This window comes from Scyliorhinus canicula, chromosome 16 (assembly GCF_902713615.1).
Source record: "Scyliorhinus canicula chromosome 16, sScyCan1.1, whole genome shotgun sequence".
In the NCBI taxonomy this organism is placed as follows: domain Eukaryota; kingdom Metazoa; phylum Chordata; class Chondrichthyes; order Carcharhiniformes; family Scyliorhinidae; genus Scyliorhinus; species Scyliorhinus canicula.
Genome location: NC_052161.1, coordinates 97,646,775 through 97,663,861, shown reverse-complemented (window position 1 = coordinate 97,663,861; position 17,087 = coordinate 97,646,775). Strand labels below are relative to the sequence as shown.

At 47.9% G+C, this 17,087-nt stretch overlaps 1 protein-coding gene across 1 annotated transcript in view; it reads left to right on the top strand.

Moving 5' to 3' along the window:
* si:ch73-206d17.1 (tyrosine-protein kinase STYK1) overlaps positions 1 to 17,087 on the top strand; it is a 99,944-nt gene that overhangs the window by 71,921 nt on the left and 10,936 nt on the right. Inside the window, exons 7-9 of the mRNA XM_038773700.1 lie at positions 6,801 to 7,018; positions 8,057 to 8,097; positions 8,670 to 8,766. Coding sequence (XP_038629628.1) covers positions 6,801 to 7,018; positions 8,057 to 8,097; positions 8,670 to 8,766 — 356 coding nt within the window. The remainder of the gene's footprint in view (positions 1 to 6,800; positions 7,019 to 8,056; positions 8,098 to 8,669; positions 8,767 to 17,087) is intronic.

Sequence of the window (17,087 nt, the reverse complement as noted above, 5' to 3'; positions counted from 1 at the left end):
AATCTATAGCAGCAGGAAGAGAGACATTGCAATTCACAGATGTGGAGCTCGAGACCCTGATGGATGCTGTGCAGGAGTGGCAGGAGACCCTGTTCCCCAGGGTGGGAAGGAAGCTGCCACCCACTGCTGTACACCAGGCATGGACACAGGTGGCAGAGGCCATGAGCACTGTGTGGCCCAGCAGTGTCACAAGAGGCTGCACGACCTCAGGGCAGCCAGCACCATGCCCCTGGCATCAACCCCCCATCCCAACCCCGTCCTCCCCACGCATCCTCCTCTTTGGATCAGGCCTGCCGTTCATCCCCCTCCTCCAGCATGTTACCCTTTCTACTGTGTAATGTTCTAGAGGAGGCAGCAGGCCACCACAGTGTGGGAGACTCTCCGAGCGATATACCGAGGGCTCCTCCAGAGCAGTCCAAGCACCTGAACAGCTTCTTCAGGACATCGATCACTCCCCTCCCTGGCCGCAGCTTGGGCATCATCGTGGGGGTTGCCTCGCTGGTCTGCGGCCTCTGGATAGGTGTCATCAGCTACGATGATGGCAACCATTCCTGGTTGGATTCCGAAATCCATTGTCTGCAGGGCGTGAAAGACAGACATGTTGGCCTGGTGCATACCCCCTGCCTATCCAGGTCCAATGGCTGCAAGGGTGCCCCTGCACCAAATATCCCTCCCCCCATCTCCCGGTCGTTCCTCCGGCACTCTGCCCTCTGCATTGCACTCCAGGCACCACGACCAGCCGGGATGCCAGTGGCTGGCGCTACCTGTGCCAGATGTAGGCTTTGCGTCCCTCTCCGGCGCCCTCCTGTAGGGGCTACGTGGGTGGGTCAGGGGGATTTGGGGGTGATGGGGTTGCGGGTTGGGGATAGTTGGTGGGGTGGAGTGAAGAGTTGGGAGTGGGGGGGTGGGGGATATTGGGTGGGTGCACCTGTGCGGCTGGTGTCACTCTACGCAACAACGGGTGACGTGGGTGGTGAATGGGGCCTACAGCAAGGTGGTTACCTTGCTGGCTGCGGCAATGGCAGTCGGTGCCTGTACTCCTCCTGGTCCCAGGGGTTACCCTGATGCCACTGCACCTGTTTCCCAATTTTCTTTTAAACCAAGAGTGAACCTCCCCATCTGTAATTCTTGCTGGCGGAGGCGTAGCATTGAGGGAGCCAAGGATAATACCAGGACGGGCATGTTGATGATATGCCATCAGCATTTACTGTACGTGCGGCGTAGAATAGATTCACACCGCTGTCGAGGCACCGGAGTGGCATTCTGTTGGGTGCCCAGCGCCGGTCTTGATTTTCGGCTGACGCGTGACTCTCCACCCGATCGCGTTTCCTGATTCCTGTGCTGGCCGATGGAGAATCCTGTCCAGTATTTTTGAAGGGCTAATTCATCAGATAATTTATAAGTTTATTAATTGGATACTACACTCTCATTCAGGCATTTGGAGTTAATGGAAAAAGCCAGCAGAGCAGCCGATGTGGCCTGTCTGATTAATTTGATTGAATTCTTTGAGGCAATATTCAAAATTCAGCTGAGTCGTGCCATAGATGATCTGTATATGGACTTCCAGCAGGCATTCAACAAAATACCATACAAGAGGTATTAAGGGCGAATGGTGATATGGTGGCAAAAGCGTGGCTTTGAGTGGATGATTTTGGGGGGTGCAATTTGGGTCTTTTCAAAACAATTGCCATAAGGCAATTTTTTTTAAAACGTGGGTTAATTGGGTTTATAAATCACTAGTTAGGCCTCAGCTGGTGCATTAGAAGCAACTATTGGCACCACGCCTTAGAAAAGCCACGGAAGAATCGAGAATGAGGGACTTATGTTATGGGAAGTGGCTGAAATAGTTCGGACTATTTTCCGTGTAACAGGGAAGGTTAAATCGTGACGGGTTAGAGATTTTCAGGATCCTGAGAGGTTCTGATAGAGTAGATAGCCCGCGAGGTGTCAGCCGTGGCTCAGTTGCTCTGGTCAGGCTTCACTGCAGGACCTGAGGACAAAACTCAAGAGAGAGACTCCAGTCCGAGACTCTGAGGGAACGTTGCACTATCGGAGGGGATGCACCATTTTTTTGGACGTGGTTTTTGAGTGAAACTACATCTGCTCTCTCTCGCGTGGCCTTAAACAATCCCAGGGCACTAATTGGAAGCTGAGTAGAAGAATTATATCTGATATCATAGCCAATATTTATCCCGCAAACAAGATTTTAAAAAAATAGATTATCGGGTCATTATCAGAGTGCTGCTGTGTGAAAATTGGCTGCTGCATTTCCGAACTTGCAACAGTGGCTAAGTACTTGATTAGCTTAAAGGGCTTTGAGATGTAGTTTTGAAAGGAGCTTTTTAAATGCAAGTTTTCTTTTACTGGGGAGAGGGTCGATAAGCAAAAATCCAATTCAGTATCATTAATGAAAGATTAAGCAAGAAGATATTTTTTTCACGCAGAGAGCTATCAGAATTGAGTGTTTTACTTGAAAAGATGATTTTATAGATAATCGTAAAAAGGGGTTGGCTAGGTATTTGAAGCTGAGAAACGTGGAGCTAGGGGTGTGGGTCTAAGCATTGCTTCTTTCTTGGAGGAAATTCAGGCACTTCCACAGTTTCCTGGGTACAAATCTTGGAAATTCCTTCCGAACAGCACCGTCACCATAGAACAGAATCCGTACAGTGCAGGAGAGGTAATTCGTCCCATCGAGCCTGCACTATCCCTCTGAAAGAGCACCCTACCTATGCCCACTCCCTCACACTATCCCTGTAACTCCACCTAACCAACGCATCTTTGGACTGATGGAGGAAACCGGAGCACCCAAAGGAAACCCACGCAGACATGGGGAGAAAGTGCAAATTCTAAACAGTCATCCAAGGCTGGAATTGAACCCGGGCCCCTGGCTCTGTGAGGCAGAAGTGCTAACCACTGCGCCTTTGTGCTGCCCGTACACCGCAGAGGTTCAAGAAGGCAGCTCACCACCCCACCACCTCACTGAGGGCATTGGGGATGTGCAACAAATGCTGGCCTTGCCAATGCCTTCATCCTGTGAACAAATTATAAAAAGGCACAGTGAATCTATGATTTCTTGCTATTTTCAATACAAGAATCTGGAAGGTCAAATTTCAGAATAAAAATATTTGTTGCTGGGAAATGCATAATTTATGGTTGTCCCAAGTTAACAGCCCCGCCATAGGATCTGTGCTTTCATTAGAATCCTAATCTCAAAATTCAAGGCTCTCAGTCAAACAGAGATTATGCATCTTGATATACTGGCCGTAATTGTATTGAATTTGATTAATTGGGTGTCAGTTTCAGCAAAGTATTAAATTGTGCCCCTAATCTCCTGTCTTTCAAGCGGGGATAATTTAATGCTCATTATTCCCTGAATGAAATGATACCTCCTCCGGGTACTCTGGTTTCCTTCCACAAGAGCCGAAAGATGTGCTGTTAGGTAATTTTGACGTTCCGAATTCTCCCTCTGTGTACCTGAACAGGTGCCGGAATGTGGCGACTAGGGGCTTTTCACAGTAACTTTATTGCAGTGTTAATGTAAATGCACTTGTGACAATAAAGATTATTATTATAACCTCTTGCTGTGCCTTTGTAGACCTCTGGGTGGCGCTATCTTGACATATGCTTGAATAAGGGACTATCTGTCAATAGTTCTGAATAATGAAACCAATGGCAAAAGAGAGCACTCTGCTTTTAAAAAAATATATATTTTGTTCAGGCATTTTCATAAAAGCATACTGAAGCAGAAGCAAAATTGTACAACATTTATAAATAACCAACACCCGCTCCCCACCATTGCCCCCTTCTCCCATCCTGCCTTCACCCCCCCCCCCCGCACCCATGCACACCTTTTTGCTGACCCCTCAATCCTCCTTCAAGAAGTAAATGAATGGCTTCATCCTCTGAATGAACCCATCTACCAACCCCCTCAGGACGACCTTCTCCAGCCTCGAAATTCTGCCAGGTCACTCGACAACACTCCCAGCTTTAGGTGGCTCTGAGTTCCTCCATATCTGCCTCTCTCGCCCCTGGACTCCTGGGTCTTCCGACACCCTGAATATTTCCACCTCCTGGACTCGGGGCCACCTTCATCCCCAGCACTTCGGACATTACGTCCGCAAACCCTTGCCAGAACACCTTTAACTTTGGAGACGTCAGAACATGAGGGCATGATTCACGGGCCTCCCTACACACTGTCCACACCTGTCCTCTACCCCGTCAAAAACCGTACTCATCTATACTATCGTCATATGTGCCCTGTGAATGACCTTAAACTCAATGGGGCTTAGCCTCGCACATGACGAGGAAGCATTCACCCTCCGCAGGGCCTCTGCCCACGCCCCAGCCTCCACCTCTCCTCCCAGCTCCTCCTCCCACTTCCACTACATATCCCTCACCGGGGCCCCCTCCCAATCCATCAGCTCCTTTGTAGACCTCAGACACCTTCCCCTCCCCTATCTCCTCCTTCGACAGCACCTTGTCTTGCAACCACTAGGGCGGTAACCCGGGAAAAGACGGTGCCTCTCTCCTCTCAAAATCCCTAACCTGGGACCCTGGCACTGTGAAGCAGCAGTTATAACCACTGTGCTACCATGACGCCCTAATCTAAGGCTTGCCCCCGTTAACTTTAGCAGCAGTTTTCCTAACCTCTCCTCCTGCCCTCTGGCCTCAATCGGGAACACCTCGTTCTTTCCCATGTTCAACTTGTACCCAGGGAATTGGCCAAAATCCCCATAATGCTCCCAGTGGGTCTAAAATGTATAATGATAGGTCGTCCTCGTACAGCGAAACTCTGTGCTCGCCCCCCCCGTCCCCCCCCCCCCCCCCCCCCCCCCGCACAATCCCCCTGCAATCTCTCAATGCTCTAAGTGCCATTGCCAGTGGCTCTATTGCCAAAGCAAAGAGCAACGGGGAGAGCAGGCACCGCTGCCTCGTCCCCCCCCCCCCCCCCCCCCCCCCCCCAATACAACCCAAAATATCCCAAACTCACCCGGTTCGGCCGCACACTTGAGACCGGTGCCTTGTACAGCATCCGGACTCAGTCCACACACCTCCCACAGATATACCCACTCCACCCAATCGAACGTCTTCTCCGCGTCCATCGCCACCACCACCTGCAGTTCCTTCGGAGGCATCATAATTATATTGAGCAGCCACCTTACCTTTGCCGACAGCTGCCTCCCTTTCACAAACCCCGTTTAGCCCTCGCCTAGAGCCCCCGGGATGCAGCCCTTAATTCATGAAGTCAACACCTTCAGCAACAACTTGATGTCTACATTCAATAGCGATATCGGGCAGTACGGCCCACACTGCTCCGGATTAATGTCCTTTTTCAATATCCGAAAGATATCAGAGAGGTGGGGGGGTTGCTCTTCCTTCCTGCTCTTTTTCAACTTGCCCTCCAAAAAAAGGTGGTCGGCCTGGAATGTTAAATTCTGTTTCTTTCTCCACAGATACTGCCTGACATGCTGACCTTTTTCAGTATCCGCAGTATTGTGTTTCTGCTCACTGCCAGGTGCCTGTGCATTCCAACAGTACCAAGGTGTGGGCAGCAAATTGCCCAATTAATTGTCTTGGTAACAAGCTCTAATTATTCATTTAATTATGATGTGGGGGCTGTTGATTTTTGCTGTCAGTCCAGGTACAGTACTGTGAGGAACAGTCAGGATTGGGCAGAAAGGTGGTGGGCTGGGATTCCTTGTATTTTACGTGCCCCCCCCCCCCCCCCCACCCAAAATTATGTCTGGTGTGTGGTTTGGAGGGGGGACGACATAAAGTCAAGCCCATGGTAATTATGGGACTACATTGTGACACAGGCATTGCAAACTAATTCAATGTGACCTGAAGTTATTTCTTCTGGTATATTAGAACTCAGTTCATGATTTGGTCTTTTGCGATAGGGCTTCAGTCACTGAAGACTGAGCAACCGATTATCTGTTTGTGTTCAGGTATACCTGCCACACAAAGCTACATAGAAACACTAGTTGTACAAATACAAATGGGATTGTTGCACCTTTGCTAAGCATCAGGGCGTGGGGCAGGGTGGGGTGGGCGGGAAAATAAAATTGGGAGGAAACATTTATAGATGTGGCATTCTGTGCTTTGTTCCTGCTTTCCAAAAAATCTTTGAATTTGTGACAAGAAGTTCTTTTGTTAATGCAGGAATACTAAACTGATGTGACAGCACTGTAGCACCGTGGTTAGCACAGTTGCTTCACAGCTCCAGGGCCCCAGGTTCGATTCCCAGCTTGGGTCACTGTCTGCGTGGAGTCTGGACCTTCTCCCTGTGTCTGCGTGGGCTTCCTCCCACAGTCCAAAGATGTGCAGGTTAGGTGGATTGGCCATGCTAAATTACCCTTGGCGGGGTTACTGGGTTATGGGGATTGGGTGGAGGTGTGGCTTAGGTAGGGGGCTCTTTCCAAGGGCTGGTGCAGACTCAATGGTCCAAATGGCCTCCTTCTACACTGTAAATTCTGTGACTGAGTCAGATAAATGGAATGTCCAGGTCAAATTCACTGGTAATTTGTAAATCACTATTATAGCTTAAAATAGTTTCAGCATTAGTTGGTAGATTAGTTAGATTTCTGGGACAAAACCTCCTTTAGTCTCCTGGTTGTTTGTCATTGCTGATGAAGTAACTGGTATAAGCTGGTCACAGACAGAATAGAAATCCCGGCCATGTTGAGGGTCATCCGCTGATTAATTGCTCAGTTTCTTCAGCAGAATCGCGGTTGCGTTCTTATTACAACTCATTTTGTGCATCCAAAACATTATTCAGATTGTCCATTCATTTGGAACAGGATTATCTGACTACAAAGCACAGGCTAATCCATGGGGATATCGCTGCCCGGAATATTTTGATCCATGAAGATCTGACTGTTAAACTCACTGGCCTGAGTCTGGCCTTTGATGTTTACAAAACTGGAACCCTGTCATCCCACAAAGCAGCCCAGGTTCCGATTAAATGGCTTGCACCAGAGAGGGTTGTAAAGCGGCCAATCACAGAAAAGAGTGATACGTAAGTACAAGAAAACCTTCTTTCATCTGAGAAAGGACACGGTTCCATTGGCTCTGAGCGATTGAGTGTAAAATATGGGTGCACAGTGGGAAATGGGTACTTCATTCATTCTGGGCACGGCTGGGACATTGTTGAATTCTCTCTCCGGATTGCTCCTATTTGTATTCTCGAGGCTAGTCTTTTATTTATTCTTTAATGGGATGTGGGCATTGCTGGCAAGGTCAGCATTTTTGCCCATCCTAGTTCCCTTGAATTGAGTGGCTTGCTTGGCCATTTCAGGGAGGCACTTTAGAGTCAACCCATTGCTGTGGGGTCTGGAGTCACATGTACTCCAGACCAGGAAAGGACGGCCGATTTCATTCCCTAAAAGGCATTAGTGAACCAGATGGGCTCGATGGGATTTTACGACAATCGATGATAGTTTCACGGTTCCCAACCGTTACCGAGACTAGCTTTTCAAGTCCAGATTTTAATTAATCAGTTGATTCTAAATTCCATCGGCTGCCGTAGTGGGATTTGAACCCATGTCTCCAGAGCATTAGCCTGGACCTCGGGCTTAATAGTCTAGCGACATTGCCACTACACCACCATTTCCATTCGTCATCATTTGTGGACTGGTTTTCATGATGCTTTCACAGATTAAAGCCAAGAAGTGGAGAGCTCAGTCAAAAGTTGGTCAAACATGCCAGTGTCATGTCACAAATGCTAAATGGTCTGTGGTCTATGCAGAGTCTACACATTCTCCCCGTGTGTGCGTGGGTTTCCTCCGGGTGCTCTGGTTTCCTCCCACAAAGTCTGGAAAGACGTGGTTGTTCGGGGAATTGGACATCTGAATTCTCCCTCAGTGTACCCGAACAAGTGCCAGAGTGTGGCGTCTAGGGGATTTTCACAGTACTTCATTACGGTGTTAATGGAAGCACTAATAAAGATTATTATTAACCCTTTATTGAACTTTTGCCTGAATATCAATTAATGCTTTGAGAGTTGCTCCAATCGTGAGGGTGAAGAATTGTATTTAAACTTTGTTTTTATTCACAGGTGGTCATTTGGGATTCTTCTCTATGAAATAGTTACTCTAGGTATGTTGCTCTGCAAATCGATTAACTTGATGAATTTTGAATGCACAGTTCTATTATTACTCTGCTACCTTCTTACCAGTCATGGTGTAGATCCAACCTCGACTCTTGAGCTACCCCCAAGCAGGAAAGAAGGAGTCTTGATCCACTTTATTCCAGAAGCAGGTCAGGACTTGATGCAGCAATTACAACGATCTAGAGTTAAATTCTGACATTCTGGAGTGAAGTGAGATTTCTTCCTCCATGCTGGGGTGCAACTCTGAATTTTGGCTGTCTACAGTGCTACGGCAAGAAATATGAATTCAGAAGTGTAAAATTCACACTGAAATTCACTCTGCATTGATGCTAATCTGCTGCTACAAAGGTGTCCTCAATCCCTTCAGGTATAAAGATATTTTGAATATGTGCTTAAATGTAGTGGTTACTGCACGTCCTAAGTCATGTTTAAACTACTGATTTTTAGCATGTTAAAGTCCTGTCACCAAGAGTTGGATGTTTCGCACACTATTTTGATGCTCCAGCTAAATGCTATTTCTACAGTAAATGTTTGACTCCCTAATCCTTTTGCTTTGCAGGTTCCCCTCCATATCCTGAATTTCAGCCTCTAGAAATTTTTCCAAAGCTGCAGCGAAATTATAGAATGCCCAAACCATCCAACAGTAGCAATGCACTGTAAGTCAATCACTATTTACTATCCGAACAGAGAACTTTCATTGTAAATATTGAGTAGGCTCTTTACTATGTTCTTATTTGAATAGATTGTGATTGATCTGTATGTCAACCCCATGGCATCCTTTCTGTTTTTGGCTGGTGAACAGACAATGCTGCTCAGCTAGTGATGTGTTGGGTATGCTGGGTCTGCGAGGACTGCTTTTACCATAGCAGTGAGAGAGACAGGCTACCAACACTTGGAGAAATGCAACTCTATTTTATTGAACTATGAGCTGTTGAACATTCTTGCACTGTGGGTTGACACTATGCTGAGTTGACTGGAGACCTGAGGCTAACCTGACCAGACTATCTTGCTACCACATGGTGGATGTTCGTGTTGCTGCTCATGGGCTCTGGCTCAGTTTCATTGGTCAGAACAATGAATGCAGGAGTTGGGACGTCTTGCTGAAGTTATACAAGACATGAGTAGGGCCACACTTGAAATACTGTGTACAGTTCTGGTCACCCTATTAATAATAATAATAACAACAACCTTTTATTGTCACAAGTATGAAAAGCCCCTAGTCGCCACATTCCGGCGCCTGTTTGGGTAAGCTGGTACAGGAATTGAACCCGCGCTGCTGGCCTTGTTCTGCATCACAAAGCAGCTGTCTAGCCCACTGAGCTAAACCAGCCCATTATTGAAAGGATATTATTAAACTAGAAAGCGGCACAAAAGATTTACTAGGATGCTACCGGGACTTGATGGTTTGAGTTATAAAGAGAGAGTGAATAGACTGGGGCTTTTTTCCCTGGAGCGTAGGAGGTTTAGGGATGATCTTATAGAGGTCTATAAAATAATGAGCGGCATAGATAAGGTAGATAGTCAACATCTTTTCCCAAAGGTATGGGAGTCTAAAACTAGAGGGCATAGGTTTAAGGTGATGGGACACTTGAAGAAATGCAACTCTATTTTATTGAACTATGAACTGTTACACATACTTGAACTGTGGGTTGACACTATGTGGAGTTGACTGGAGACCTGAGGCTAACCTGACCAGACTATCCTGCTACCACATGGTGGATGTTCATGTTGCTGCTCATGGGCTCTGGCTGTCTCAGAGGCTGCATCCCAAGAGAGTGGGAAAACTAGTGCCCCCTGGCTTTATAGTGGCCGTGTCCTGTCTGGTGATTGGCTGCTGTGTTCTGTGTGTTGATTGGTCATTCAGTGTGTCAGTCAGTGTCTGTCTGTGCACCATCATATACTTGTGTGTATATTATGACAGCTAGTACCTGGCTAGGTTAGCAGGTGGTGGTGGGGAATTCAGGAGGAATATCCAAGCATCATTACGGTTGGGGTCTGGGGCAGAACTGAAATCAATTGTGACCCAGACGTTCTTTGTGGGGCTCTGAGCGAGCAATCCTGTTCCTCCTGGCCCCACAATCATAGAATCGGAGGATGGAGAAGGAAGCCACGCAGCCCATAATTGAAAGACCTGTCACAATAGTTGCATCCACAGTGTGTGTGGACTGGTTGTTCCATCAGTTCTTGATGGGATGAGGGTATTGAACTCTCCCAGGAGTGACTGAGTGGAGTATGACCAAAAACGTTTTCAAAGTTTGAATGGACATTGAACATTAGTGAGAACTGTCAATATATATTTGGTGCAACCAGATGTGTATTTTAAAAAAAAAAAAATTCTAGATGTGTATTTTTTAAAAATTCCCTATGTTATCACTGGCAATACTGCATTTATGGCTGCCTCTGAATTGTCTGAGAGGGTGGTGGTGGACATTCTCCTTAGATAGGGCCCCTGTGATGGTGTTAGGTAGCTAGTCCCAGAATATTCATCCAGTGATGATGATGAAATGCTGACGTATGTCCAAATTGATTATGATGTGGAGATGCCGGTGTTGGACTGGGGTGAGCACAGTAAGAAGTCTTACAACACCAGGTTAAAGTCCAACAGGTTTGTTTCAAACACTAGCTTTCGGAGCACTGCTTCTTCCTCCCCAGTGCTCCGAAAGCTAGTGATTAAAAACAAACCTGTTGGACTTTAACCTGGTGTTGTAAGACTTCTTACTGTGCAACTTGATTATGCCCGAGTTATTTGTGCAGGAATTTTCTCCTGGCTCTCCTTCTCTTCTCCTACTTGGAACGTAATTAATCCAAAGAGAGTCTTTCCCTTTTAGTCAGGGCGACTGCAGATTCCAAGCATTTGGGAGTTTCTCATTGTTGGGTCATCAGCTCTCTAGGGATGTCCTGGAATCTCGAGGGAAGTGAAACTCGGCCATTCACAGTTGACTTGCCAGACAATGAGCACCCTTTTCTCCCGCAGTATAAATTGTTGGGATGGTCTGAAATTTGGTATTCTTGCATTTGCCAGCTATAAAAATGTTGGGTATGGGACAGGAAGCCTGTTTCACTTGCAGTAAAGATAAATCCAACTGGAATATCTGTGCATCAGTTTGCTTTCTAACTTGCTGTGGCAAGGCAGTGTGCCTGGAGCGTGCAACAATGGTGGAAGTGTGGGGGAGGTCATGTGATGAAACTTCCATAATTGAACACAACCAGATTTTATTGTGTATAACAATGTAAAGGCATCAAATGCTCATGAGGAATTGTGCAAACATGTTGGCCCATTTATTAGGAACACGTATGTGAACATTATACTTGTACATGTGGATAGAAAGTTTGAAGACCTCAGCAACAGGGCTATGTCTGCTGTGTTCTTCTCTACACCAAAGTGAGACTGTGGGTGAATCACATGACACACACCCCTTAAAGTGATGGTCTGCTGCTACCCCTTGCAGGCAAATTACAACAGATTTAGCAACCCAACTCCCTAGGTACCTATTATTTAAATACTACAAGCACTGTCTGATGGAGTGTCTCCTTCCCCCTCTGCTCCCTGGCAGATATAAAGGTTGCCTTTTCATTTAACACAACAAATACTGGTCCTGTTCTGTGTCAGTTAATTGTTTTAGACTTTGTTTTAGACTTTTTTACCCCCTATCTAATGGACACAAGGGTTGTGTGACTCTTGCATTTCCTAGTGTCCTTGGCACCCTGTTTTATCCTGTGTATTTCTCACTCTACCCATGGTTAAGACTCCATGTTGAACATCTTTAGCACAATGATTCACACTATTGCTTCACAGTGCCAGGGACCTGGGTTCGATTCCCAGCTTGGGTGACTGGCTGTGCGGAGCCTACATATTCTCCCCCTGTCTGTGTGGGTTTCCTCCGGGTGCTCCGGTTTCCTCCCAGAAGACCCGAAAGACTTGCTTTTTAGGTGAATTGGACATTCTGAATTCTCCCTCCGTGTTCCCGAACAGGCACCCGAATGTGGCGACTGGGGGATTTTGACAGTAACTTAATTGCACTGGAATGTAAGCCTATTTGTGACACTAATAAAGATCATTATTATTTCCTGTGAGAAGGGCAGGCAACTAACCTCCTCCCAGGATCTTTTCTATCTTGCTTTGTAAAAGCTAAATGGTGAATCTTCCCTGATAAACTTTTAAGCTCCATTTACAACTTCCCACAAGTGTCATAAGAAGCTTGCTGCTTTTTCTGACTCTGTAACTCTTTTGCTCTCATTTTAATTTAATCGCCGTGATGTTGGATTCCGTGTACATGTTTCCAGACCATTTTAGTCATGAATGATTTAAAAATAGAACATTAAAAATGACGTTCACCTTAAATAATTTATAACCTAACAAGTTAACTGTTTTATATTCCATAAAATATTAAATCTGGACCCAGTACTCACTATTTGATGGTGGAATATTTAGTTTAATGGGAAGCAGCGTAACTATGATTGTTGTGCAGCATTGCATTGAGCACTAGGGGGCATGAGTAGGTGTTGGAGTGCTCTATGGTAACGCTTCAGACATGCAAGCAATTTGGTGATGAGCAAACCGATCTGGCATTTTATTTGCAATTAAACATCAAATACCTTTTTACACAGTTACAACGTTAACTCTCCCCTTCGTCCATTTGCTTTTTGTTAAGAATTATGTTTTTGTTTTAAGTGTTAAACGTTAAGGACTTTGTTATAAAGCCATGTTTGGACTAATTATTGAACGCAGTGAACTGAGTGCACATGTACAATTGAAATTAAGTAATCACTGGAGCAATCTAGGTTAATGAGTTCAGCAGATATTCAGCTGTCACATTGTTCAGCTCAAGAGCTTGTCCAAGCCTGTTCCCACCCCGTTTTTATGTTGCCATTAGTGTTCTGTGTTCAATCAGCTATATTTTTCTCTTGGCCATAATACAGATCTAGAAATATTTTTTGTTTTTGTTTTAATAGATAAATAATCATCATGTATTTATGACACATAGCAAAGGCACAAAATTTAAAAATTGCTACACAGTTTGAAATATTTTTTTCCCGAATTTCTTTCCCTACTTTTTGGATATATTCGGAAGCATTTAAGGGTTAGGTTTTAGTTCTGCAGGCTGTTGGCGAGTGTGGTTTTGTTTTACAAGCTGATGGTGAGAATGGTTGAATGACACCAGCATCTTTTTGGTACATTGGTTAAATAGTCATTCTTCATGAGTGACCCTCAATCCTCGCAGACGACTTGGCTAAAAGAAAGTTTACAAACAGGCCTCTCGACTTGCATCCTACACACACTTTGCGGTGAAAAGAAATGCACTTTCATGGAACATGGTCATCGCTGCCCACTCCGAAGCACGAATGAAGAGGTGGCAATGGAGCATAGGAACAGGGGTAGGCTATTCAGCCCCTCTAGGCTGTCCCGACATTTAATGAGATCATGGCTGATCTGTGACCTAACTCCATATACCTGCCGTTGGCCGATATCCCTTACTAGGTTTTAGTTAAGTAAACATATCTATCTCAGATTTAAAAGTCTATGTGGTGTACATAGGTATGTGGACCCCAAGATCCCTTTGTTCCTCCACACTTCCAAGAATCCTGTCTTTAACCTTGTATTTAGCATTTAAATTAGACCTTCCAAAATGAATCATTTCACATTTATGTAGGTTGAATTCCATCTGCCACTTAGCCCAACTCTGCATCCTGTCAATGTCCTGTTGTAACCTGCAACAGCCCTCGACACTATCTTTTTTTTTTTTTAAATAATTTTTATTGAAATTTTTCGATACAAACATTTACCCCTACTACATTTTAAATTATAACACAACAAATCCCCCCTGGAAAATCCTCCCCACGCCCTCCCCCGCGCGCACCCCCCCACCCTCCACCCTCCCCCCCCCCCCCCCCCACCCCCCGCGCTACCAGTCTGGCAACCAAACCGTTTTTTCCTTTCTGCCGATGGCCTCGGGCAGTCATTGCCCGCGACTCCCCGCTGCCGTGCTCCCTTCGTTGCTATCCCCCCCCCCCCCCCCCCCCCCCCCCCCTTTCTCCCCGGGTTGCTGCTGTTTCGGCCTCCAGTTCCTATCTCTGATCCAGAAAGTCAAGGAAGGGCTGCCACCGCCGGAAGAACCCCTGAACCGACCCTCTCAGGGCGAATTTGATTCTTTCCAATTGGATGAAGCTTGCCATGTCGTTTAACCAGGTGTTAACACTTGGTGGCCTTGTGTCCCTCCACTGAATCAAGATCCTTCTCCGAGCTACCAAGGACGCAAAGGCCAATATTCCGGCCTCCCCTGCCTCCTGTACTCCTGGCTCCACCCCAACCCCAAAAATCGCTAGCCCCCACCCTGGTTTGACCCTGGTTCCCACCACTCTCGATACCGTCCCCGCCACCCCCTCCCAGAACTCTTCCAGTGCCGGGCACATCCAGAACATATGTACATGGTTCGCAGGGCTTCCCGAACACCTAACACACCTGTCCTCACCCCCGAAGAACCGACTCATCCTAGTCCCCGTCATATGGGCTCTGTGCAGCACCTTAAATTGGATGAGGCCCAACCTTGCGCACGACGACGACGAATTGACCCTCTCTAAGGCATCCGCCCATGTCCCATCTTCTATCTGCTCTCCCAGCTCCGCTTCCCACTTGTCTTTCAGCTCCTCTATCGATACCTCCTCCACCTCCTGCATTATTTTGTAGATGTCCGAGACCTTCCCTTCTCCGACCCAGACCCCTGACAGCACCCTATCACTCACCCCTCTATCGGGAAGCAAGGGAAATCCTTCCACCTGTCGTCTGGCAAATGCCTTCACCTGCAGGTATCTAAACGTGTTCCCCGGGGGGAGCTCAAATTTCTCCTCCAGCTCTCCCAGGCTCGCAAACCTCCCCTCTATGAACATGTCCCTCAGTTGCCTGATGCCCGCCCTGTGCCAGCTCTGGAATCCCCCGCCAGTGTTCCCCGGGACAAATCTGTGGTTCCCTCTCAGTGGCGCCGCCATCAGACCCCCCACTTCCCCCCTGTGTCGCCTCCACTGCCCCCAGATTTTAAGGGTGGCCGCCACTACCGGACTCGTGGTATACCTTGTGGGGGGGAGCGGCCATGGTGCCGTTACTAGCGCCCCCAGGCTTGTATTGCCGCAGGACGCCCTCTCCATACGTTTCCAAGCTGCCCCCTCCCCCTCCATCACCCACTTGCGCACCATCGATGCGTTCGCCGCCCAGTAGTATCCGGAAAGATTGGGTAGCGCTAATCCTCCACTGTCCCTACTCCGTTCCAAGAAAATCCTTCTCACTCTAGGGGTGCCATGTGCCCACACATAGCCCATAATGCTGCTAGTTACCTTCTTGAAGAAGGCCCTGGGGAGAAAGATGGGCAAGCACTGGAACAGAAACAAGAACCTCGGGAGGACCGTCATTTTGACTGACTGCACCCTCCCTGCTAGCGACAGCGGTACCATGTCCCACCTCTTGAACTCCTCCTCCATCTGCTCCACCAGCCTTGAAAAGTTCAGCTTGTGGAGGGTCCCCCAGTTCCTTGCCACCTGCACCCCCAAGTACCTGAAGCTCTTTACTGCTCTCTTAAAGGGGAGCCGCCCAATTCCCTCCCCCTGATCTCCCGGGTGTATCACAAAGACCTCACTTTTACCCACATTTAATTTATATCCCGAAAAGTCCCCAAACTCCGCTAGTATTTCCATTACCTCCGGCATTCCCCCTTCCGGGTCCGCCACATATAACAACAAATCATCCGCATAGAGTGATACCCGATGTTCCTCCCCTCCCCTTGTCAGTCCTCTCCACCCCCCTGAACCCCTCAGTGCCATCGCCAACGGTTCGATCGCTAATGCAAATAGTAAGGGGGATAGGGGGCATCCCTGCCTGGTACCTCGATGGAGCCCAAAATACTCTGACCTCCTCCCGTTTGTAACCACACTCGCCATCGGGGCCGAATACAGCAGCCTCACCCACTTGATAAATCCCTCCCCAAACCCAAACCGTTCCAGCGTCTCCCACAGGTATTCCCACTCCACCCTATCGAATGCCTTCTCCGCATCCAGTGCTACCACTATCTCAGCCTCCCCCTCCACTGCTGGCATCATAATCACATTCAACAGTCTCCGGACATTTGTGTTAAGTTGTCGTCCCTTTACGAACCCCGTCTGGTCCTCATGGATTACCCCTGGCACACAATCCTCTATTCTGGTTGCCAGGACCTTTGCCAACAGTTTGGCATCTACATTCAAGAGGGAGATAGGCCTGTAGGACCCGCACTGTACAGGGTCTTTGTCCCGCTTCAGGATCAAGGAGATCAGGGCCTGTGACATTGTCGGGGCAGAACCCCCCCCTCTCGCGCCTCATTGAAGGCTCGCACCAGCACTGGACCCACCAAGTCCACATACTTCTTATAAAATTCCACCGGGAACCCATCCGGCCCCGGCGCCTTCCCCGCCTGCATCTGGCCTATCCCTTTAACTAGCTCCTGCAGCTCTATCGGCGCCCCCAGCCCCTCCACCCGTTCCTCCTGGACCTTTGGGAACCTCAATCTATCGAGGAAGTTCTCCATTCCCCCCCTCCTCCTGGGCGGCTCAGACCGGTACAATTCCCTGTAGAAATCCCTGAAGACCCCGTTCACCTCTTGCCCCTTCTGCACTACGTTCCCTCCCTTCTCTCTCACTCCCCCAATCTCTCTGGCTGCATCTCGCTTGCGCAGCTGGTGTGCTAGCATCCTGCTCGCCTTTTCCCCGTACTCATAGACCGCGCCCTGTGCCCTTCTCCATTGCGTCTCCGCCTTCCTAGTGGTCAGTAGGTCAAACTGGGCCTGTAGACTGCGCCGCTCCCTCAACAGCCCCTCCTCTGGTGTCTCCGCATATCTCCTGTCCACTTCTATAAGTTCCCCCACCAGTCTCTCCCTCTCCTGCCTCTCCTTCCTTTCTCTGTGTGCCCTTATGGAGATCAGCTCTCCTCTGATCACTGCTTTCAGGGCCTCCCAGA